Below are 24,614 nucleotides of genomic sequence, written 5' to 3' on the forward strand. Positions count from 1 at the left end.
TATCCGCACGGGTCTAGAGTTAGTGGTGTTATTCTTTGTTTAGCAGCCAGCTGATGACCTGCTTCCTAAAGATCTGGAAGGATTCGACAGTTTTGATGTTAAGCGGTAGGGAGTTCCAGAGTTGGGGGGCAAGCACTGTGAAGCTTACCCCTCCAGCTCTTTTTAGGTGGAACCTGGGCACTAGTAGGCAAAGAGTGTTGGAGGATCTGGTGAATCTGGTGGCAGGTTTCAGGGTGAGTTTATTAGCTAGATAAGGTGGTGCTGGGTGATTGAGGGCTTTGTACGTGAGACAGATGGTTTTTAGATCAATTTTTTGGCGTATGGATAGCCATTTGCAGGCTTTCCTAGTAGCAGAGATATGCTCTTGTCTGGGAATGTTGAGGGCTGCACGCAAGGCGTTATTTTGTATTACCTGCAATTTGTTGAGTACTGATTGATTAGCGCCTAGGTACAGGCTGTTACAGTAATCCAGTTTGGATTGTATTAGGGCCCTGGCAAGGGTGAGGCAGCTGTTGGGTGATAGGAAGGGTCTGCTGGCCCTAATGAGCTTGCCGGTATAGGCAGCGGCTGAGGCGGTCATATTAGTGTGTTTGCTAAGGTTGGTGTTGGCATCTAGATAGAAGCCAAGGGTTTTTACGCTTTTGGCTATGGGAATGGAATGACCATCGATGGTGATGTTATTATAGCTAGGGTCAAGTTTAGTTAGAGTGTTGGGGGAGCCGACGATTAGGAGCTCTGTCTTCTCATCATTCAGGCAGAGACCATGGGAGGCCATCCATGCCTGAATGATGGAGAATATTTTGTTGATCCGGGCGGAGTCTTCTTGGTAATTACCAGAGATAGTGAGGAGTATCTGGGTGTCATCTGCGTAGTTTGTGTAGGTGACACCCAGATGGTCCAGTTGGTCAAATAGAGGCTTTGTAAATATGTTGTACAAAGTGGGGGATACACAGGGACCTTGTGGGACCCTGCATGTGATGGGGATGGGGTCTGCTGCAGCTGTAGTGGAAAAGACTTGTATGGTTCTGTTTGCCAGGAAGGATTGTATCCATGTGATGGCAGGGGAGGAGAAGTGGGCTGCGGTGGCAAGGTGTTCAATAAAAATCAGTTTACATAGAAAAACAGCAAACAGAATGGGGTTTAATCTGAAACTATGGACGAAAAGTTGCAAAAAGAATATCTTTCCCATCATATAGATGTTGCAAAACTAAAAACCAATTCCTAAAATTAACGTTTTGGCCAAGCACATGCACAGAATACATGATTCGTACTCCTCAAGAAGGTGGTCAGAGATTGATTTTAGGCATCAGTGAAGAAACAACCTAAATACAAGCACCATCCTGGGTACCCCTAGAGTAAATCCGATATATTCTGTTAACCCTTTACATGTGTATTCCATCTTTTGTATCATCACATCTGTCACAGATGTAATTATCGGATCATACAAAAAGGGCACATTAACAAGCCTATGCACAAAAGTTCTTCACTGGTGAGCAATACATGTGCATTAAATCTGGTGCAGCTACAAGATGGGATTCAGCACTACAATATAATATTAAGTCTCAAATATCATCAGACATCAAATAAGCACATCTACCCAACTTTGTCAAAATCACTTTACACATTGACACATGGCCGAAATGGGACTTTAATATGTTAGCGAGTGTCACAAATGCAGTCTCATAGAAACATTAATCGGTGGAATAATGCACTACTCACTGTTTTTCTGGTTGAACCACAGCTATTTTCTTCTGTTTGTTCACTGTGAATGAAAACATATATTTAAAAATGTATATCTTATTGAAAACATAATATGCCCAAAGCAGTGCAGAAATCTCACCAATTTTTTAATTCTGTTTTGATTTCAAGGTTTATATGTGTATCATCACAGAATCTAGGGTATATCTATACTAGGACTATTAATTATTTCAGTGTGATATGTAGGTGCATTGATACAGGAAGACAGTTAAATACTTATCACCTGTAGGTGATCACTCCAACTAATCGGCTCAGATCACAACACACAATATTGTCATGGTAGATGCTGCCCTCATCGGCAAGCCATGTATGTAGTACTTCCGTTGGGCAGGTTCACCCTCTCAACTTCACATCAGCAACCCCTTTGTGCTCCTCCAATCTCTTCTTACACAGCCTTCTTTTGGCTCTAATAGCATGCTTATTAGCTGCAGATTTATAGCCTGGGGGATTGGCAAGAGATGCCTTTGAACAATACCTGCCAATCAAACCATCATGCTTCAAAGGCTAGTTGAGCAGATCTCAGGGAGGGCCAACACAACAATTTTCAAATCCTAGTACCTCCTCAAACACCAAAATCTTCCCTCACTAGAAATGCTAGTGTTGGGAAGCAGGGGCGATCGTCCCATGCTAGCAAGAGGTTCGGAATGAGGCAGATGCCTTAGAGTGCGTTACAGATGTCTGGGGAGGTTATAGGGGGTGACGGGTGTGTCGATAGAAGACGCATTATGGGTAGGTTGTTATATGTTCGGCTGTAGTTTGCACTGGGAATGAAATGCCATCTTAGAAGACAGCAGTCATTTTAAAATTGAGGTGCGCGCTGTATTGCAGCCAGGGCAGGAGGCCCGGGCACAGAACATTAGAAATGTGTGTGTGAATGCAGGGTCCGGATGCAGTCTGGACAGCAGTGAGAAAGGCCAAACCCGCAGAGATTCGTAAATCTCTCACTGTCTCATATTATTAGTACTCGTATCCCAGAAGGAATGTGCCCTGCAAGGCCATGAGGGGGCCGAGAGCTCCCTGTGAACAGTTATACCACTAGAAGGAAGGCACAAACCGACCTTCACCAGTCCAAACCCCAATGTATAGCGCTCAGATGCCCCTGTCCCCAGACCCCAGCATTCCAAGGTACCAGCCAACCCCAGACCACCGACCCTAAAACTGTTAGATTGCCAATCATTCTTTAAGATCAGAAAGCAGGGGCAGATTGCCCCCACCATCAGTTCATGTGATTTGTGTTGCAAGGTGCTAGGGATTAAAAAGTAAAACTTAAAACCCGAAGATTAAGAGGCACTGACGTGTCTGGGATCTTGCTGGGGTTTGCAAGTTATTGTGACCTCGAGAGTATCCTCTGCACCCATGTCTGCAGTACCACTTGCACATTAGGCCACAGATAGGGAAAGCTATGATTTTTGCTTATAATTGCCAATTAGGAACCTTGTGCCCCATGACGTGCAAAGAACAAAACCACGTGGAAGAAGACTGACAGGAGAAGCTGGGACCAATAGCCTGCCATCCCTTATGGACCAGGTGGTATACGTATAGGGTGGCAACAACCAGCCATCTGGATCTGTAACCTATGTAATGTACATCACTGGTGACACTGTGGGCCTTTATAATTTGTTGCATGCACCATTTTAGTCAGAGCCCTCCATGGAAGCAGAGTTCTTTGCTGGCAGGTCTGTCTTTTTTTATGGAAATAAACCTTTTTCTCCTTGCAAGAGGTGTGCTGGGTCTTTTTACGCAATGGGTTGTATTTCTTTCTGGTGTGATCATTGAGGGGCTTCTCTACATTTTTGGTGGCCCTGAGGTGATACCTGTTTTTTCCACAAAGATGGAGGATTCAATGCAGCACATCTGGAGGGGCTGCGCCCACTTGCAGTGACCACTCCCAAGCGTGCAACCTGTAGTGGTGTACATGAGCAATTTTTAAGTAGTTCCTGTCTGCTCCTTGGAGCGGGGCAAGGCTCCTAGAAAGGCCCAGGCCGCTATTGGGACCCTGTGATGGAGAAGCTCAGGTGAACACGCAGATGTAAGTACACCTCTTGCGGGCGACAACAACGGGGGTTGGCATTAAGAAGGAAGTTCGAGAACGGGAATAAGGGTGTGTGTGTGTTTGTGTGTGTGGTGAAGACGAGAGAGCAAGAAGGTAAGGCAGCTTGGTGTGTATTTCATTTGGATAGTGTGTAAAGATGTGGCTGTTTATTCTTTTTGTTATTGCCAGTATATGAGAAGAGAAACAGAAGTGAGATCCTTTCCGAGCTAGGGAAGAAGGTGGCACAATATTTTACATGTGAAAAGAGGATACAAAAGAAGGGGCTCTGTATAATTAGAGAGCTTGGATTCCTGTGCACAATATATACAGGGTGGGGGAATAAGACAAAGTAGGGCTTGTTATTTTAGTTTATCGTTTTAGCTTGTTGTTTTGGCGTTTTATATATTTATTGTGTAACCGGTGGAGGCATAGTGATGGCCAGTGGCAGAAGTAGTGTGTTGTGCATGAGGAGCGAGAGCAAGTGTGTGGAGTGGGAATGGAAGAAGGGAGCGTGGGTTGGGTAGCGAATGCGAAGCAGGAACTACAGAGTGGTAGGAATATTTATGACAAATTGTATTTTGCATTTGGTTCAGTATTTTCTTTAATATAAAAGCTGTGACATGGAGGTAGTAACTCTGTTTGAGTTCAGGTGCAGTGCATTGATGTTGTGTAAAGAGAAGATTGAAAAATACGACAGGCAAGTGGGTGGTGGAGACACAGAGGGGTATGTTTCGTCCATGGCTAGAGCAGGGTACAAACAACAGATATTGGAACACCTGTACACATTTTTAGCTGCTAAATACAAAGGTAAAAAGCTCTAAAGGGGGGAAAGAGATTTTTGGAGTTGTGGAAGTGTCATGATGCCTACCCCCGGGGACCCAGACCAAGTCCAGCAACCCCGGAAGCAGGCATCAAGTTATCCTAAGCAAGCCCAACAACCCCTGCTAGAGGCTATTTGGGTCCAGACCTGGCGCCTAGGGAGAGTCAGGCCTGGCGCCATAGGCGCCAGGCTCATAGATTCAAACTTACCTGATGCAGACCATGCTGCAAACTTACCTGATGCAGACCATGCTGAAAAAGCTCCAAGCCAAAGGAGGCTTGGAAGGGACTACTTTACTATTTTTTTACTAGGGCGGGGCTGTAGAGGAATACTTACTTGGGACTACTTTGGAGGCTATTTAAACCACGCCCGAAGAGCAGCACACGCTTCGCGTTATTCTGCATCCAGCAGCGTAACGCTCACCGTGCCTGCAAGTCTGCATCCAGCCTTCTGCTACGCCCGTCTCGAGTTTGGAGCTCCGAGAAAAAGGGAGAAAGAATGGGAAAAGGTTAGAACAAGAGCAATACCTTTGATCCTTACCCGCATTCCCGATCCATCGCGCCTTCGAGCTGGAGGAAAGAAGTTATTCTATGTGCGTCGCCTCGCCTGCTGCAGCGCCGCGCTGGACTCACCGGCCTTCGCAGCATCTTCACATTCCACTGCATTCTCCTGCATGTTCCCGCCGCACTCCGGCACCTAAGGAGAAGACAAGATCAGCAAGGTGAGCCAAGGGAATACACAGAGGAATATTAGTTGCCCCGCCATAGACTTACCTGATTTTACCACTGGGGGTACTATTCCTCTTCACGGGTCGGCGCAGCTTCCACTGCATCTTCGCCGAACCCCGGCCCCTAAGGGGAAACAAAAGGACAGCAAGGTGAAACAAAGGGACTAACAAGGGGAACCCTCCTCACCACAATAGACTTACCTGATTTTACCGCCAGAGGTATTATTCCCCGAGACTTCATACTTTCTCTCAGCGCCTGAATAAGGGAGAAAGCAACAGGTTACATATTGACATTATTTTATCGAACTGTGTTGGAAAATACAAATCCTTACCAGAATACTACCGGTTGCCACGAAGAACTCATCATTAGGGTCAAGCTGCAACCTGCAAGGAATCAGACAAGAGTGAAAGTCAGGCATTTGAACTCTTACGAACTTTATACTTACGGCGTCTTGCCGGGAATCTCAGAGTCAATATTGTTCTGGAACTCACCAATTCCTTCGAGCCAGTGAAGCAACTGGGTATCAACGCGCCCCTGCGGTCAAAGCAGGATGGAGAACTCATCATTTCAAACCATCAGGTGAGACTATAAGAGGGGACATCAAAGGTAATCTGTGGGAAGAACAGCAGGGGTGGGGGGATTTACGCTCAACTCCACGGGTGGTTAATTCCCTTTCTCCATTTGCAGAAGAATATTCCTACGGGCCAAGCAAACGAAGCTAGGTGGGCCAGTCCAGTCCGTCATCTCGGCCCTACGCGTCACATTGGTGGAGACCGCAGCTTTCCAGTTCCGATCAACGCCTCTGTGGGAGCCAGGTGAGCTTAACAGGAAGATGGCAGAGTATATCAAGGACAATGACGAGTGCAGGTCCCAGTGTGACAACAGCCCAGCCCTGAAGGTAGTTAAAACAGTAACACCTGAAGGAACACAGTCACTTCTGCCCCAAGTGGGGCTGTACCCGCTCACTGCTCTTCCTGCCACAGAATATACAAACTCAATATATGGGTTCTCAACCGCCACAGCATTGCCCCCATTTTAAACTAACACCACCACTGGTGTGCCCTCAGATAAACCTCATAAGGAACTAGAAAAAGCTTTACAGGCCATGCAAGCAGAGTTGGCACGGTTGAGGCGCTCTGGGAAGAATGGGGTAAATTGGGTGTGGGCTAGACGAGTGGAGTGCCAGAGATATTTTGTTTAGACTGGACAGCACTGCAATCAAGGATATACATATTGAAAAGGGGAAGAGCGACGGGCGTAGAGTGTAGGCTATGGGACAGTGAGGTCGGACGGAGATACAGAATTGCAGGAGGGGAGAGGGTCACCATAGATGAATCAGAGGATGAAGAGGAGGCACCTGTAGTTACCCTATGGGTAGAGAACTTGTGAGGCCCGCAGTTGTTTAGCAGATTTTCGGCAGGCGACTTTGGCCAGGAAAGAGGAAAGTGACGGCAGAAAGACAAGGCGAGGAATGGGCATGCAGTTGCCATTACTGCATAAAGGCTCGAGAAGTGTACAGTATGTACCCTGGGCTCAGATGGATAAGAACAACTTGATTAAAGCACTCCCGCCCCTCACTGCAGGGGCAGGGAAATGGATGTACCCTTTTGAGAAACAAACAGCTGGTATTCCTTTAGCGGTGGGGGGCATACAAATCTTGTAGCAATCGTGGGAGAACAGGCGGGAGAGGTTTGGAAAAAGGCTGGATACCCAAGAGTAAAAATATTTGACGATGCACATGATGGGGCACCTTTTAAAAATATTAGAGCACTGGTGTAGGGTGCATAGCAGCGGGCGTATCGCACACGCCGGACTTACAGTCCATAATGTAGAATATGATGGGGGATGATGAAGACCCTGCTCAGTACATTTTAAAAGTGCAGGAGATATGGAGGGCCGAGACGGGAGAAGAGTGAGGCCAATCAGTTCTGCTTTTCTATTTTGTTACTAAAAGGGGACTCCCCAAGATAGTGCATAAAGGTCTCGATAAGATCGTAGACATAGAAGCTAAAGGGTGGGCTAAAATACAGACTATAATTATTCATCACTGTAAACTAATAAAAGAGAGAGAGAAGGAATCTGCAAAGGCTGTAAGCTGACGAAGCGAAAATAGTACAGAAAAAGCAAGCAAAAATAGCAGTTGTAGGGCGGTAGCAGCAATGACACAGATGGAGCCAGAAGACCAGGTGGTAGCGCGAACGGATGTAACAATAGCCACAGCAATGGAATGGTGGACCTCAGCTGCAGTATTTCGAGTGGCATCAAGGAGGTCAGCAGTGTGGAAGAGGGTGATTTCAAGGGGGCAGGGGTGGATTTGGAGGGATGGGGCAGAGAGGGGGAGCAGGACCAGTGCAGTGCTGGGGATTCAGGGTCATTTTGCAAGGGATTGTAGAAGCAGAATGGGAACGAGAAACAATCCACACACCCCTGCTGCCCAAGCACAACAGCAGCAGCACTTCCCTGCGCTCCCAATGGCCACATCCATACTATATGAGAGACACCAAGTATACATGCAATTACCACAACGGCGCCCACAGCTGCCTGCCCCATCTAAAGCAGCACAGCAGAAGCAATCATACGGGGGCCCATGCCCACAAATAATGTCATCTCAAATGGTGGCACCATATAGGTGGTTAAGCATCATGGGAGAAAACCCTTTCACGTTCCCGGGTACCAAGACATATCCTGATTAGGACAGCCCACAGAAAGCTTTTGCGTGCCAAGTCAGGTCCATGACTACCCACCCTGATGAGGAGCCCTTGGTGGGCTCTCAGATAACAAGCAATTAACCCCTTAAGTGCCAAGGACAAGATATCTCGTCCTTGGGATTACCTCCAGGATGCCAAGGACGAGATAGCTTGTCCTTTTTGGCACCTTGTTTTAAGCAGGGATCGCTCAAAACTGTAATCCAACCACCGGGCTATATGATCAGGAGGTCCCCCCTCACTGCCAGGGGGCTGGATTACCTTCTATTTCACCTCAGCATGCGTAAAGGACGCCGATGTGAAAGTGAAAGTAATTTCACTGTGGCAGCCATTTCAGGCTGCCGCAGTGAAAAGAGAAGGTAAGCTCCCTTCTCCCTCGATCTCCGGCTGTATTTCAAGCCAGAGATCGAGGGAGGTGTTGTTGGAAACGGGAGAATCTCCCCTTTCCAACAACACCTTGTGTGACAGCATTGCTGGTCACGGATCGGGCCTAGAGCGCTCGATCCGTGTCTAGCAATGCCACTAGACACCAGGGATGTCTTTTGAATGCAGGGGGAGGTAAAAAAAAAAGCAGCCCTCTTCCCCCAGCCCAAAGCACGGGGGCACATATGGATAACCCTGGGGGCAGATGGCTGATCATCTGCCCCCAGGGAAGGGGGCAAATTAAAAAAATTAAACAAAAAATGCAACTGCAACAGGGATGGGGATGTGGGGGCCACTAGGTAGCAGGGATATTTCTGGCACACGAAAGGGTGGTGGCCCTCACCCTGACACATCAATCGGAAAGGGGGACCACCCCTTGTAGCCTTCCCTGGGGACAGATTTCTGCCCCAAAGCAGGAGTACATGAAGTGCCCCCCATCCAACTGGAGTGGGGAGGGCCACCAGGAATAAGTATGCAGGCCCCCAAAAGGATGGGGCTTGCGGGTTAGGGCCCCCCTGGGGACAGATGGCTGATCATCTGCCCCCAGGGAAGGGGACAAAATGAAAAAAAAAGAAAAGAAAAAAACAAAGGGAGATTTGGGTGGGGGCACTAGCCACCAGGGATTTATTTTATGGAAAGGGGCGGGGCCCCTCCCCCTCACCCCAAGGGGAAATGAGAGCACCCCTTGTAGCCCTCCCTGGGGGCAGACATCTGCTCCTAGGAAGGGGCATCTGACCCCAGGGAGATGCCCCCCTTTCATTTGGTGTGGGGGTAGGGGGAAGAGGGCCACCCCCCTTCACAATGCAAAATTCCCCAGTGGTTTAGGGTGCCCCTCAGCCCGCCCTAAAGTGTAGTGTACCATTTTCAATTTTTTTCTTAGTTTACCAAACTTCCCTTGGCGCAGATGGGCACATTAGTGTGCCAATCTGCCCCACAGGGTGCCCAAACCTTACTGCCACACCCACTGGGGGGTCTGTCCAACATTGTTTGGTGGCCTTCTCCTCCCCCACCCCAAATGGAGGGGGTTGTACCTCACACAGCCGTTTGTAGGAGGCCCAAGGAGGCCAGCATGAGGTGCCCCCACCACCCATTTGGGGTGAGGGTGGAGAGGGCCACCACAAAATGTCGGACAGGCCCCCCCAATGGGTCAGGCAGTAGGTTTTGGGCACCCTGGGGGCAGAATGGCACACTATTGGGCCCATCTGCGCCAAGGGGAGTTGGGTAACCAAAGGAAAAAAGTGAAAATGGTAGACAGCATTTTAGGGGAGGGTATGGAGCACCCCAAACCAACAGGGACTTTTCTAATAGGAAGGGGTGTGGCCCCCTCCTCCCCCACCCACAATGGAGTGGGGGCCATGTCATGCAGCCCTCCCTGGGGGCAGATATCTGCTCCTAGGAAGGGACACCTGACCCTAGAGAGGAGTGCAGGACAGCCCCCCCTTATCTGCCCCCAGGGAGGGCTATGAGATGCGCCGCCCCTCCAATTGGGGTTGGTGAGGTGCACCCCGTTCACATTACAAAATTCCCCAGAGGTGTAGGGTGCCCCTCAGCCCCCCCTAAAGTGCAGCCGCCATTTTCAATTTATTTTCTTTGTTTACCAAACTTGCCTTGGTGCAGAGGGGCACATTGGTGTGCCAATCTGGCCCCAGGGTGCCCAAACCTTACTGCCCCACCCATTGGGGGGCCTGTCCGACGTGTTGGGGTGGATTTCTCCCCCCACCCCAAATGGAGTGTGGGGGGGCACCTCATGCAGCACTCCCTGGGGGCAGATATCTGCCTGTAGGAAGGGGCAAACCTGTTTTCACTAGGGGGGTGAGGTTCCGTAGACCACCAGCGATGGCTTGCAAGGATGGGGGCATGCTTGGAAAGTATGAGTGTGTTGCGGCTGGACTGCATTACAGCTTTTCCCTTTGGGGAGGTATTGGCACACTGCCGGAAGCTGTAACGCAGGGCGACCAGAGCTCCAGCAAAGTCGGCGGTATTATCCCTGGCCTTGGGCACCCTTCTCCCATGTGGGTCTTTGCCGAGGGTTCTGGGTAATAAATTCGGGGCCGATTTGGATAAGTCAGACCTCTGTGGATTCCCACGGGTGTCCTCTTTTGGGAAATGCACGGGGTCCCATGTTTTCCTTGCTGGCTTTGACACCCTAGGCCCAAAACTGTAGGTTGCCCACAATAACAAAATGTGATGTGCCGAAAAGAAGACACCCGTGGGAATCCACAGTGGTCTGCCTTGGCAAATTGCCCCAGTTTTTATTAGCTACAATCCCCGACAAAGTGTGACATTTGGTGGGGAAAAAACACAATGTTCACTTTGTCTGGGGTTCTGGGTAATAAATTCTGGGCCGCTTCGTGCAAGTCAGACCTCTGTTTTCATCGGGACAGCTGTGGGAACGCGGGACGGTATGACATCTGTTGTTGGCAGCTTGTTTTGGTGGGTGACCAGAGTAAAATGTGCATTTCCCCCCCAAATTTGGACTTTGCCGGGGGTTCTGGGTAATACATTCTGGGCCGATTTGCTTAAGTGAGACCTTGTGGGTTCCCACGGGTGTCCTCTTTTGGGAAATGCACAGGGCTCCCTGTTTTCCTTGCAGGCTTTGACATCCTAGGCCCAAATCTGTAGGTCGTCTCCCCAAACCCTTTGGGGGTTACAAGTGTTGTAGCCTTTTTCCTTTTGCGCCCCGGTAGGTGCACCCACACATGCGAGGTACCTTTTTCATCGGGACACTTGTGGGAATGCGGGAAGGTAGGCCATGTGGCGTTGGCGCCGTGTTTTGGTGGGTGAGCAGAAAGAAATGCCTGAAAATTGTGGTTTTTACCCCCAAATTTGGACTTTGCTGGCGGTTCTGGGTAGTAGATTCTGGGCCGATTTGCACAAGTCAGACCTCTGCAGATTCCCATGGGTGTCCTCTTTTCGGAAATGCATGGGGTTCCCCGTTTTCCTTGGTGGCTTGGACACCCTAGGCCCATATCTGTATGGTGTGCCATTCTGAAAAAATCGTGAAAATCAGCTGTTGGAAAAGACTTGGGGTTAGGGATGTTTTAGGCTCCATGCACCCACACATGTGATGTACCGTTTTCATCAGGACACGTGTGGGAAAGCGGGAAGGTAGGCCATGTGTTGTTGGCGGCGTGTTTCGGTGGGTGAGCCGAGTGAAATGTGCAGAAATTGGTTTTATTTTGCCACATTTCAGACTTTGCCAGACTTTCTGGGTAATAAATTCTGGGCCGATTTGCGATTCCTACCCTTTTCTTCCATTCCGTCCATGCATGTCCAATTGGCAAAATTGGCCAAAATCGCCTACCTCTAACAAAACGGTTGATAACCACATCAAAATAATTTCCACTCAACCTGTTCCTGAAGGCCAGGAAATTGGGGAATTCAGCACACCAAACCATTTGTTCCGAGCTCTTACAAGGAAAAAACCGCAGGCGGCTTTGTACATCATTTTATTGGCAAAAACCCAAAATGTCACACTTTTTGCTTATTTTCTCTCACCCCACTACAGCAACCTAGGATTCCTGGATGGCGTTACGACCGCCTACATGTGGTGAAAAAAAAGGGCCAAATTTGGACAAGATATCTCACTTAACAAAAGTTACAAGACATTGAATGACGACATACCGAAATCACCAAAAAAAGACCTTGGCACGGGGAGGGGGAACCCATGGCACTTAAAGGGTTAATCTTTATGGTCGACACAGGTGTCACTAAAATCATGCATCATTGAGGGAACGTTCCACTATCAGGTGAAGCTCTTGACATGCAAGGCTTCTCTGGGGATATCGCAACAGTTCTGTACACAGAAGAGGTAGCTAGAAGGATTGGAGGAAAAGTGGCACGTGCACCCTTATTGTATTCACAGACCTTCCCAGTAAATTTGTTAGGGCGCGACCTCTCGAGTAAATTGAATATGACCATATCCTTCACAGATCGAGGAGTAAAATGTACCACCCCAGGAATGTGTGCTATAAAGACGATGGTAATAATAGAGGCCAGACAAGGGGATGTGGTGGTCCGTGGCATTCCTGTTGACCCAGATATGTTTGTGTTGGAATCACAGTTTTACTACATGCAGTGGCCCCAGATTGGTAAGGCATGTGGGTGGATACCATTGGATTTCATCTTCAGGTCCGTTGTGACTCAGAGCTTGTGGCAGGCATGACACTTCGCTAGATTTGCAAGGCTTGGTGGTGTCAGCGAAAAGGATCGTTGTAGTTGGGACGTATTCAGATGGGTGCGAGTGGCGCACTGTGTTGTGTATTGTGTCGAATGTACCTCTAAAAGAAGTAACAGATGTGGAATTGTTTGACGATCAGGTTGATGGAGAAATAGTATTGGCTATTTGTATCCCCTGCAAGATTATGGTGCAATATCGTAGAGTACAATGTTCTTTGATGGCCCTCGTCACCCCGCCCTCAATCACTGATAAAGATCTAGAGCAGGTCCCAGAGAGGTTATGAGCAACCAGTGCCCACGATGTGGGGCTTTTCCAGGGAGTGGCACCTATACGAATCACACTCAAACCCAGTGCTGTATTGCCCGGGGTATAGCAATATCTGCTGTCCAAATAATCAGAGGAGGGAATACGACACAGCATTTTCGCACTCTTTTAAATCAGGGTATTGTGCCTTTCACCTCCTCATGCAGCACAGCTATATATCTGATAAAAAAGGCAAAATGGGGTGGCGGAGTTGGAGAATGATTCATGATCTCTGCCCCCTAAATGACATTGTACAGGTAGAATTTTCTGTAATTCCTAACCCTGCGACCATTTTGTGCAGCATCCCCAAACAAGCAACACACTTCACTGTGGCGGAATTCATTTTTCAATACCCCTGCACCCAGACCCACGTTTACACATGGCGGAATGCGGTTCCAGCACACAAGATTACCACAAGGGTACTGTGAATCCCCCCCAGTATCTTTAATAGAATATTACATGCTGATTTAGGAACCATCTAAGTGCCCAGTACTATCATTCAATTTGTGGACGATATGCTAATGTGTAGTGACAATAAACAACCGTGCAGAAGCGACTCAGTCAATCTCTTGCACCTGTTAGCATATAAAGGATACAAAGTAGACAAAGTGTTAGGGAGAATTCTCAGAAATGTGCTAATTCCTCTCTACCTTAGAGGCCCCCAGCTCTTTTGCTGAACTTTAGGACTTTTAATTTCTAACCTAGAGAGAGGGAGACCTTTTCCCCATTCTCTCATGTATTTTTCTGTGATTTGGACTCTGTGTTTCATTTGACTTTGGAGTCTGACAAACTCCATAGGCATCATCTTTGCATTGTGACCCACAGCACCATCAGTGAAACACAGTTTTCTACAAACATTGTGCAAGACTTTTACTTACCTGCAAAGAAGATCTTTAGCCCCCTTGACTTTGCTCAACTAACATTGCCTGTCCTGGCTCCCTGAGAGAATCTTCTTACCTCAGACTACATGCCTTTACCTCTCCCCCAGGAAGGGATACATTTACTTGACATTGGAAGGTTTAAAAAGTACTTATCTGTATATTAATTCTTTGTTAACCTTTCTTTTATTCCCCAATCTAACCTTTGCACCAAACTCAGTATTGCTCTAAATGTACCAGTGATAAATCCATGTCCACAGTGTCGTAACTTTTTAAGTCACCTGAGGGTGTAGGAAGTATCTGTGTGCCATCTTCAATTGGTATCTTCTGATTTAGAGAAACAGAGTGTGTTTTAATTTTTAAAGTATATTATGATTGCTACATGTTTTGCTCCCTTATGAAGAAGGCTTATAGAACTGACTGTTAAATTAATAATTGTTTAATCAAGAAACCTTGAGTGTAAGTGTTTATTTGAATAACTAGCACTGTGAAACTGTGTTACAACCCTACTGCTCACATTGACCCCTCTTGAGATAAGCCTGGCTACTCAGCCACACTACCAACCTGTGTAGTACAGACTTATATCAAAGGCCCGCAGTTGTCTGCCTAGTTATCAGTGAATTTGAGGTGGTGGTGCAAAAAAAGAAAAAAAGAAAAAATGACTACCGATGCACTATTCAGCCCAGGCAGCAGAGTTTATAGCGCTTATTGAAGTGCCCCTCCCGTCTCAGGGATGCTGTGTGAACATTTACTCTGGCTCAGCTTACGTCACCACGACAGTACCCTCAGGGCTTGCGCGGTGGAAAAGGATGGGGTTTAGGAGGGCCAACGGGTCCCCAATACAACATGCAGTACAACTACTGGACAAAATTATCGAAGCGCTTTCCCAGCCATCCAGGACGGCAGTGAAATGCACCACCCATACCAATGACAGAGGCTAGGATTCACTCAGGACTGCTGCCACGGACGTGATGGCCAAACAAGCAGCATATCTCCCAGTGTCCAGTATTCCGAATATCCAGTAGTAGCACAGTGACAATCGCAATTGCCAGCAACCTACAACTCATTACCAATTGCTCAAATGATTGAATTGCAGGCCATGCCCCACAGGAGGACCACCACCTGTGGTAAGAGAGGATGTAAACCGTCCCCAACAGACTTATTCTGGCAGCAGGAAACAGGCAAGGTGGTTAAGCCATGTGAGCTGCCGCTGGTCGCATTCAACCAGCTGCACCATCCAAATCACATGTCGAAAAAAACATATTGCTGCAGATTTACGGGAGGACTGGTTTGTCCCCAATCTGCAGGAGCTACTGACAAAGTGATGGTTTATTGCACTACTTGTCAATGTTACAGTACTGGCCACACCCCTTAAGTACTATACGAGGTACCCTACCCCGCCCAACTAGGCAATTCCGTGAGTAACAACTACGTAGATATGGGTGAGAGATTTAATGGGTGTTGTTACATGATCGTAATTCTGTGTCCCTTCTCTAGATAGGTGGAGGCATGCCCTTGTGCCCATCAAGACGCTAAGTGAACGTCCCAATCTTTGGTCAGAGAAGTTTTCCCTTGCTGGTGAGTGTGCAATGTAATAAGGTCCACCAATGGCACCTACTTCTTCAATGAGCGGTTCAGGGAAATGACAAGCATTACTTACCGTAAAAGCATTTCTGATGATTGTATCTGCTTAGATTCACATGCTGTGCATATGGTCTGACATCCAGTGGTAACCGCGGAGTATTGCATCTTGTCTTTCGGGGACCGAAAGGGGACGTCGTCATAGGCGTGTCTGAAACACTATCCCTATCGTGACGTGTGTCGTACCCAAAATCCCTCACGCACTGAGGTTCCTCCGATTGTATTTTTTCTGCCATGAGGGAGCCCAAGGCTATAGTGAGTGAGTACATGAAGAGAGAAAGTAGTAAGAAGTCTATGTTCCTTCCACCCCGAGCGGGGAGGAAGGGAGGGCGCATGTGAATCTAAGCAGATACAATCATCAGAAATGCTTTTACGGTAAGTAATGCATGTCTTCTGATGCTTGTTAATCTGCTTAGAATCACATGCTGTGCATAGACTAGCGAGCAGTACCCGGAGTTGGAGGTGGGTTGTGAGAAGGAACAGTAGAAAAAAGATGTCTTAGTACTGCTTGTCCCACCTGAGAATCAGCCCTAGAATGAGTGTGTAGGCAATAGTGTTTTGTAAAGGTGTGTACAGAACTCCAGGTTGCCGCTTCGCAAATGGACTCTAGGGGAACATTTGCAATGAATGCTATGGATGCCCCAGTGCCTCAAGTAGAATGTGCTCTAGGCTTGAAGGGCAGTTCTCTCTTTGCAAGAGAGAAACATAGTGTGATGCATTTGACAATCCACCTTGATATTGCTGATTCAGAGACAGGATCCCCTTCTCTACGAGCTGCCACTGAAACAAAGAATTGTTTAGTCTTCCTCAGTGGTTTAGTTCTATCCATGTAGAACATGACTGCCCTGTGCACATCTAGTATGTGAAGACTTCTTTCGGCCATGTTAGTAGGTCTCTGGAAGAACGTGGGTAGTTCGATTGACTGGTTCACATGGAACTTCGAAATAAATTTCGGCGCAAATCTGGGATGTGTGCGCAGAACTACCTTATCTTTGTGGACTGTAACAAAGGGGTCCAAAACCGAGAGGGCCTGTAGTTTGCTAACTCTTCTGATAGAAGTGATAGCTACTAGAAAGGCTGTCTTGTAAGTCAGGTCTTTCAGACCAGCTTTATGCATAGGCTCAAAAGGGGGTCCCCATGAGCCTAGTTAAAACCACATTTAGATCCCACTCAGGGGCTGGGTGATTGATGGGGTGATACATTCTTTTAACCCCTTCCATAAAGGCTTTAATCACAGGTATTTTCCACCACGACACCTTCTGCTGTGACGTGGTGTAGGCTGACAACGGCGCTAGGTGAACCTTTAAGGTATTGAAGACTAACCCAGAGTCCAACAGATGGGTTAGATATAACACAATGTGTGAAGGCGAGCAATCGGTGGGATTGACGCCTTTGGAACTGCACCAGAAGATAAAACGTTTCCATTTGCTGGCATAGCAATAACGTGTGTTAGGCTTTCTTGCCTCCCTCAGTATGTGTCATGATGCCTACCCCCGGAGCTCCAGGACAGGCCCAGCACCCCCGGGAGCAGGCATCATGCCCTCGGGTGAAAGCCCAGCGGCCCCTAATAGGGGCTCTTTGGACTTTGTCCTGGCGCCTTTGGCGCCAGGCTCATGTTGGACATCGCGCCAGGCTCATAAAAGAGGGTGTTTGGTGCACTTACCTGACGCAGACCATGCTGCATGAAGCCTCAAGCCAAATGAGGCTAAGGAGGGACTATTTTCTCAAAGGAACTATTTTACTTGGGTGGGGACCGTGGAAGAATACTTACCTGGAACTTCTTCCAAGGCTATTTAAACCACGCCCGGACTGCCACACGTGCTTCGCGTTGCTCTGCATCTAGCAGCTGAACGCTCACTGTGCCTGCTCCTGCATCTTGCTTCCAGCCACGCCCGCCTCGATCTTGGGATACCTGAAAGGAAGGAAGGGAAGAGAAAAGGTGAAAACCAAGAACTTAATCTAATTTCTTACCTGTCTCCGGAATCATCACGCCAGCGATCCTGAAGATAGACATTCTTTAAAAGCATCGCGCTACTTGTAGCAGCGCCGCGCATCACTCACCTGCCTCGTGGGCTCTTCACTATCCACCGCGACCTTCTGGGCATTCCGCCACATCTCTGCACCTGCAGGGGAGAAGAAGAGACAAAAGGTGAGCAGGAGGAACAAATGAGGAAAGCCTGATTTTCCGTCACAAGACTTACCTGGCCATATTTGACGGAACCACTCCTCATTTCGGGTCGGCGCCATTTCTTGGCCTGGTACCGCACCCCAGCCCCTAAGGGGAAAAAAGAAAGACATTACTAGAGGGATTCAAAGACATTTAAAGGGATCATTTTATCACAAATTCACCTGAGTTTATCTCCGGCAATATCCCTCGAAGCATCACTTCCACTCTGCACCTGAAAATAAGGACAGATCGCAGGTTAAGAAAAGCAAACAAAACTCTACTCTGGAACTTTTTAAACTGCATACTTACAGCATTTCGCCTTCCGAAACCAGTGAAGTAACTGGTCAAATACGCGCCTCTGCACCAGAAGCAGGATGGCGAGCTCATCCATTCAAACATTAAGGTGAGCCTTGATTGGGGATTTCAGAGGTGGTCAGAGAAGAGCAAAGGGGAGGTGGGAAGCAATCACAATACTCTGCAGTCAGTTAATCCCCTTTCTCCACCTACAGAAAGATTTTTCTACGGGCCAGACAAGCCAGATTTGGGGGTCCAGTTCAGTCGGTGTTTCGAATCCTGCGCCTCACGCTTGAAGAGGTCACAGCAATCCAGACCAGGGCAGCGCCTCCGTGGGAGCCAGGTGAGCGTTACAGTATGTCCATGCATCTTTGAGGGAGTTGCAGATGTCCAAACTCTAAGACCTCAGGAGCCCGGCTGCTAAATTCAGAGTTTGTGGGCATGGGTGCAGAGTCTCCCCCCTGTCCTGAGACAACATGTTGTACGGGCAGGGCAGCTTGACTGGTGGGGAGAGGGACATTTCCATCTCCTAGGTTGGCGGGCCCACATGGGAGCCACCAGAATCATGGTGACTGGTTCCTGGTGCATCTTGTGTACTATCTTGTTCAGAAGGGGAGTCGGGGGAAAAGCGTAGACAAATTTCCCCAACCAAGTTATCCAGAGACCGTTCCCCTTGGATCGGTTCTGGGGGTAATTGTAAAGCAATGGACTGGGCACAACAAGTTGAACAAATGGTTTATTGCTTGCAGGGTTAAGCTGGGTAGTAGAGACCCCCAACCATCTGCACAAGTAGACTGACTCCTCAAAGAATAACATTCTAACACAAAGCTCAGGATTGCTCTGATGTCATCAATAGCTAGGATTCCATCAGTAGAACAAGGAATGGGAATCAGATAACACATTAACATATAATAGAAAAGACATCAACAAAACACACCCCTGCCTTATCTGAACACCAAATTTCTATTTACACAAAACAATTTATAATACATGTAATTCGAACGATGACATTATATAGAGAAAAAGGCGTCTGTTTGCTCAGCAATTTTACCTCCTCACCTTCGCAACCCTTGACAGGCTCCAGACCTGTCCACTCTCCAATTTCACAGAACGGTCAAAAACTTGTACAACCTTAACCGGATCCGAATACAACGGATCACCCTTTTTCTTTATAACAGCTTTCCTTATTCTAACTAGATCGCCCACTTCAACTATAGCCTTCTTTCTTGGAAATTTCTCATTAACCTTCTCAGCACACTTCCTCTTTCGTTCATCCATATTCCTTTTCACTTCATCCACCACCTCATCCGTTTCTCCGGCCCAGCCTAACCAAGCTGGGGATAACATCTTGTTACTCCTCCGTCCTCTCATTAATTCAAATGGACTCACTCTTGTTTCGGCATTAGGAGCCATCCGCAACGCATACATTCGTTCCTTTACCGCAACTTTCCTGTCCAACCCACATGCATTGGCATTCCTAATACCTTCCATTATGCAGCGGTTGACCCTCTCGATCATACCATTGGCTTGAGGGTAATACAATGCAGTCTTTTTATGCTTGATTCCACATCTGTACATGTACTCTTGAAACAAACCTCCAGTAAACTGTGGACCGTTGTCCGTCAACACACTCCTTGGTAAGCCCTCTCTCTCAAATATCTCTTCCAGAAATGCTACAATAGATCGACCCGTGACTTCTCTCAATATTTTGAACTCTGTCCACCTTGAAAACATATCTACTATGGCCAACACAAACCTACCACAACCTCTGCCCATATCCACTGGGCCTAAGATATCCATGGCAAGGTCTTGCCACACACCCTTAGGACCTTCAACTCCTTTCACAGGTTGCACTACAGCAGATATGCTCTTCCCTGACTTTATGCAGTCTACACATCCTCCCACTGTTTTCTCAATCTCGCGGTCCATACCCGGCCACCAATAATCGGCCTTAATTACTCCCTTGGTTTTATACGTACCAATATGGCCTTGATGCGCAATAGCAATTAGTTTTTTTCTAAAACATACTGGAACACCAAGCTTATCCCATCGATATATTAGACCATTCTTCACAGATAATTCCTCTCTCACCTCCCACAAAGCCCGCTCTTCTCCAGATAATCTTTTCTCTGGCCAACCATCCTTGATAAAATTGGTTATCCGCCTCCACATTTCATCAGACAACAATGCTTCAACCCATTGTTCTTTGTGAAGTACACCTTCCACCGTAGCAAATACCATACTTTCAACTTCAACAGACTCCTTCTCATCTTCCTCATCACTAATCCTTACTCTAGATGCATGATCGGCCTGCACATTGTCCTTACCAGCTACCACTTCAATGTTAAACTTGTGTCACCCAACAGGCAACTCTCCTTGAAACTTTGTCCAACCCTTTGCTTTCAAATATAGCCTTCAGTGGCTCGTGGTCTGTTCTTAACACAAATTCCTGACCCCACACAAAGTTTTTCAGTTTTTCTCTACCCCAATGGCATGCCAAAGCCTCTTTTTCCAAAACCGAGTAGTTCAAGTCAGGACCTCTCAACATGCGCGAGGCATGTAACACCACGGATTCTGCACCATCCATTCCCACTTGCGACATAACCACTCCAATACCAGTTTCACTCGCATCAATGACAAGATTGTCCTTTTTTTAGTATCATACATGGCTAAGGGTTTTGCCATATCAATCTTAGACTTAATCTCAACAAATTCCTTTTCACACTCTGCATTCCAAACAAATTCCACTCCTTTTCTCAACAATGCTCTCAGCAAGGTAACCTTATCCGCATATTTTTCAATGAAACGATGGTAAAACTCTATTGTCCGCAAAAATGAACGTAACTCTGCCTATTCTTTGGAGACTCCATTCTTTTAATTGCATCTACCAACACTTTTTTGGGCCTTAAACCTTCCTCCGATATTTTGTGTCCTAAATACTCTACTACTTGAGTAGAAAAGCCATTTCTCACTTCGTAAGGTAATACCTCGTGTTCTGAAAATTTCTAAAACCTTATTGAGTTTCCTTTTTAAATCTTCTTCAGTACTGCCACAAACCAACACATCATCCTGGAAGCACCAAACATTGTTAATACCTTTGAATAATCCATCCATGACTTTTTGGAAAACTGATGAAGCTGATATTAATCTGAAAGGCATGCGCCGAAACTGGTAAATGCCTTCGTATGTGATAAAAGCTGTCAGTTTTCGTGACTCAGCATCAAGGTTAATCTGATGATAGGCGCTCGCCATATCCAATTTGGCAAAGTATTTGGCATTTCCTATCCTAGACAGAAGTTCTCCCATATTTGGAAGGGGATGGCGGTCAGCAACCACACATCGATTCAATTCTCTTAGATCTATGCATACTCTCAAATCCCCACCGGACTTTTTCACAACAACCACGGGGGAAATCCATTCAACCGCCTTCGCTGGTTCAATAATGCCAGCTTTCTCCAGTTTCTCCAACTCCACTCTCACAGCATCACGCAATGACATCGGTAACGGTCTAAGTTTTGCTGCCACGGGCCTGGAACCCTCCTTCAGCACAATTTTGTGAATTATCCCTTTCAAACACCCAACGCTATTATTAAACACATCTGGATACTTGGCAATGAAACTTTTAGAACTATCATCCAAACTACAGTCCATGGATAGTTTTTCTACATTTAACACTTGTTCTTTACTATTGGGATCTAATTTAATACATAGTCCCCTTTGTTCTCTCCATCCCAACAGCGTCTCACCCTTCTTGGTGATATATTTTTTTCCGCGCGTAACCCTGTCTTTAAATTTAAAAGTTGCAGGACAACATCCTACCACATCGATCCTACTGCCACTATAGCCCCCAGGTGTCTTGTCTGACGGGCTTAAATCGTCCATCCTACCTCCCAGCACATTTTCATACACCGCCTTTGACATCAAAGTGATTTTGGAACATGAGTCCGCTAGCATTTTAACTTGGCAACCATTCACTTCCACCCAAGCTGAAGGATGCTCGCATTCATCCATTCCGGAACATTGAACCATATTCACAGTAACAATTTCATTTTCTGAACCTTCATATTCATCTGAGGATGGCCCATCTGGCTCCTCAACCAACATAACGCTCCTCCCAGCACCGACACTGTAATTGGCACAACAATTTGCAAAATGTCCCCATCTTTTACAGATGTTACATATAGCTCTTCTTCCAGGGCAGATCGGAGAATTAGATAGGTGGCGGGCACTCCCACACCTAAAACACAGGCGCTCCTGTCTCCTTTTTCCCACTTATACATTTTCTTCTTGCACAGATTTATTTGCCATTTGGTTACCATTACCACCCTTGCTTTGATACATGTCAGTTGATTTGGCCGTTTTGCCCTTCTTTTTCTTTTGGTCTTTTGCGGTTTCTTTCCTCTTGTCACCTACTTTCAAGACCTCAACCTGTTGGACAGCTTTGGATTCGTTCACAGCAAGTTTTGCCACACATTTCAAAGTATGCTCAATTCCTTTTGCAATTCCAATTACTTCATCTAAGCAAGGGTCATCTTTTAGCCACACTTCCTCTCTGATCCTGTCATTGGCACAATGTAACATGAACTGATCTCTAATATGTTCATCCAGACTTACACCAAATTTGCAGTTCAGCGATAAACGCCTAAGCGCAGTGATGTATTCCTCTACAGTTTCACCCTCATGCTGAAATCTCATACCAAAGTGATAGCGTTCCAACACAGTACTTATCTTTAGTTCAAAATGTTTATCCAGTTTTGCCAATGCTGCATCAAAGTCATTCATACCTTCCTCAACATCCAGTTCGCTCAATTCAGGTAAAGTTTCAAAAATTCGCTGCCCCTCATACCCCAGAAGATGCACAAGCATAGACAACTTTCTTTCTACTGACATGCCATTGCCACATGTGGCTTTCACATAATGGAGAAAACCTTTTTTCCAGGGCCCCCATTTAATTCTCGGGGGGCCCGGGGTCGGTAAAAACATCTGGGGACCCGGGATTCCGGATAAAGCCATGGTGCCAATCCAAGTCTGTAGTGCTCTCCGAAATCAGCTACCAATCCACCAAAAGCGAAAAACAGAATGTCGCTCACTTGCCACCTGCAGCCAATGTTTCAAAATATAAGCGCTTACCTCCTGTAAAATCACTGCTCTCCTCTTAACAATTCCACCATGTGATATCAAAACCAAACCTGCGCAATATTGCTTGCAGGTCTCCAGAAGGTAAGCTCAGAGAAGGTTCAGCGCACTTTCCCTTCAGTCCAACGTCGTAGGCCAGGTCGGGGGGGGGGGGGTGCAGCTCCTCACCCTTAGGCCTGGCGGTTGGAGGTCTCAGTCTGGCTCCAGCTCCTCAGCTCCGGATAACTACTCCCACTCCAGCTGCTGCTTTCCTCTTGCAGCACATCCCATCCTCGTCGCCAATGTAAAGCAATAGACTGGGCACAACAAGTTGAACAAATGGTTTATTGCTTGCAGGGATAAGCTGGGTAGTAGAGACCCCCAACCATCTGCACAAGTAGACTGACTCCTCAAAGAATAACATTCTAACACAAAGCTCAGGATTGCTCTGATGTCATCAATAGCTAGGATTCCATCAGTAGAACAAGGAATGGGAACCAGATAACACATTAACATATAATAGAAAAGACATCAACATAACCGTAATCTTGGCATTGGGCGTTCTCCTGAGTAGCGAACAGGTCGATCTCTGGAAACCCCCATTCTGCGAAGACGTTGGATACAATGTCTTCGTGCAGTCGCCATTCGTACTCTTCTGGAAGAGGAACATCTCTGCTGAGTACGTCTGCCAGCAGATTGAGTTCCCCTGGAACATGTTGGGATATCAGGAACATCTTGTGTTTGAGAGTCCATATCCAGATGTTTTGGGACAGCTTGGATAGCCCTGGAGAGCGAGTGCCCCCCCCTGTTTGTTCAGGTAATACATTGCTGTTGTGCTGTCGGTTAGGACCAGCACTGTCTTCCCTTGCAGTTGCTCCTGAAAGGCTTTCAATGCTTTGAACACTGCTAGTAGCTCCAGTAAGTTTATATGGTTGGACGCTACCTGAGGGGACCACACTCCGTGCGCTGTCTGTTGAAGCAGGTGAGCCCCCCACCCCGTGAGAGATACGTCTGTCGTGAGAGTGGCTTCCACTGCAGGGGTAGTGAAGGTTTTCCCCTTCAAGAGGTTCTCCCTCGACCACCACTGCAGAGAGAGAATGAGGGCTAGCGAGACAACTAACAGATCTTCCCATTGTCCGGTGGCCTGACATTACTGGCTGTTGGGACACTGTTGCATGGGACGCATGCGCAGCCGCGCGTGGGGAACCAAGTATATGCATGACGCCATCATCCCTAGCAAACGCATAGCTTTGCGTACCGTCACCTCTCGACTGGCTACATACTGAGGAACCTGAGAGAGCATGTTCTGAACCCTCTCGCTGGAAGGGAAGACTAGACCGTCTTCCGTACGAATTAGAGCCCCCAGGAACTGTTTTACTTGGCTCAGGACTAAGCTGGATTTCTTTTAGTTGATAGAAAATCCCAGGCTGAACAGTAGGTCTACTGTTTTTTGGGTGTTCGAAAAACAAACGTCGAACGAGTCCACCGTGATGAGCCAATCGTCGAGGTAAGGGTAAACTGGAACTGAAAGTCTGGGCAGGTGTGCCGCTACCACGACCTTCGTAAACAC

General features: G+C 47.3%; 1 protein-coding gene across 3 annotated transcripts in view; it reads right to left on the reverse strand.

Moving 5' to 3' along the window:
- SFMBT1 (Scm like with four mbt domains 1) overlaps positions 1–24,614 on the reverse strand; it is a 1,637,826-nt gene that overhangs the window by 532,140 nt on the left and 1,081,072 nt on the right. For all 3 annotated transcript variants that reach the window (XM_069643544.1, XM_069643545.1, XM_069643546.1), the window contains exon 13: positions 1,720–1,762. In XM_069643544.1, the coding sequence (XP_069499645.1) occupies positions 1,720–1,762 (43 nt within the window). The remainder of the gene's footprint in view (positions 1–1,719; positions 1,763–24,614) is intronic.

The sequence above is a fragment of the Ambystoma mexicanum genome, chromosome 2p (genome assembly GCF_040938575.1).
Source record: "Ambystoma mexicanum isolate Mex_15411 chromosome 2p, UKY_AmexF1_1, whole genome shotgun sequence".
In the NCBI taxonomy this organism is placed as follows: domain Eukaryota; kingdom Metazoa; phylum Chordata; class Amphibia; order Caudata; family Ambystomatidae; genus Ambystoma; species Ambystoma mexicanum.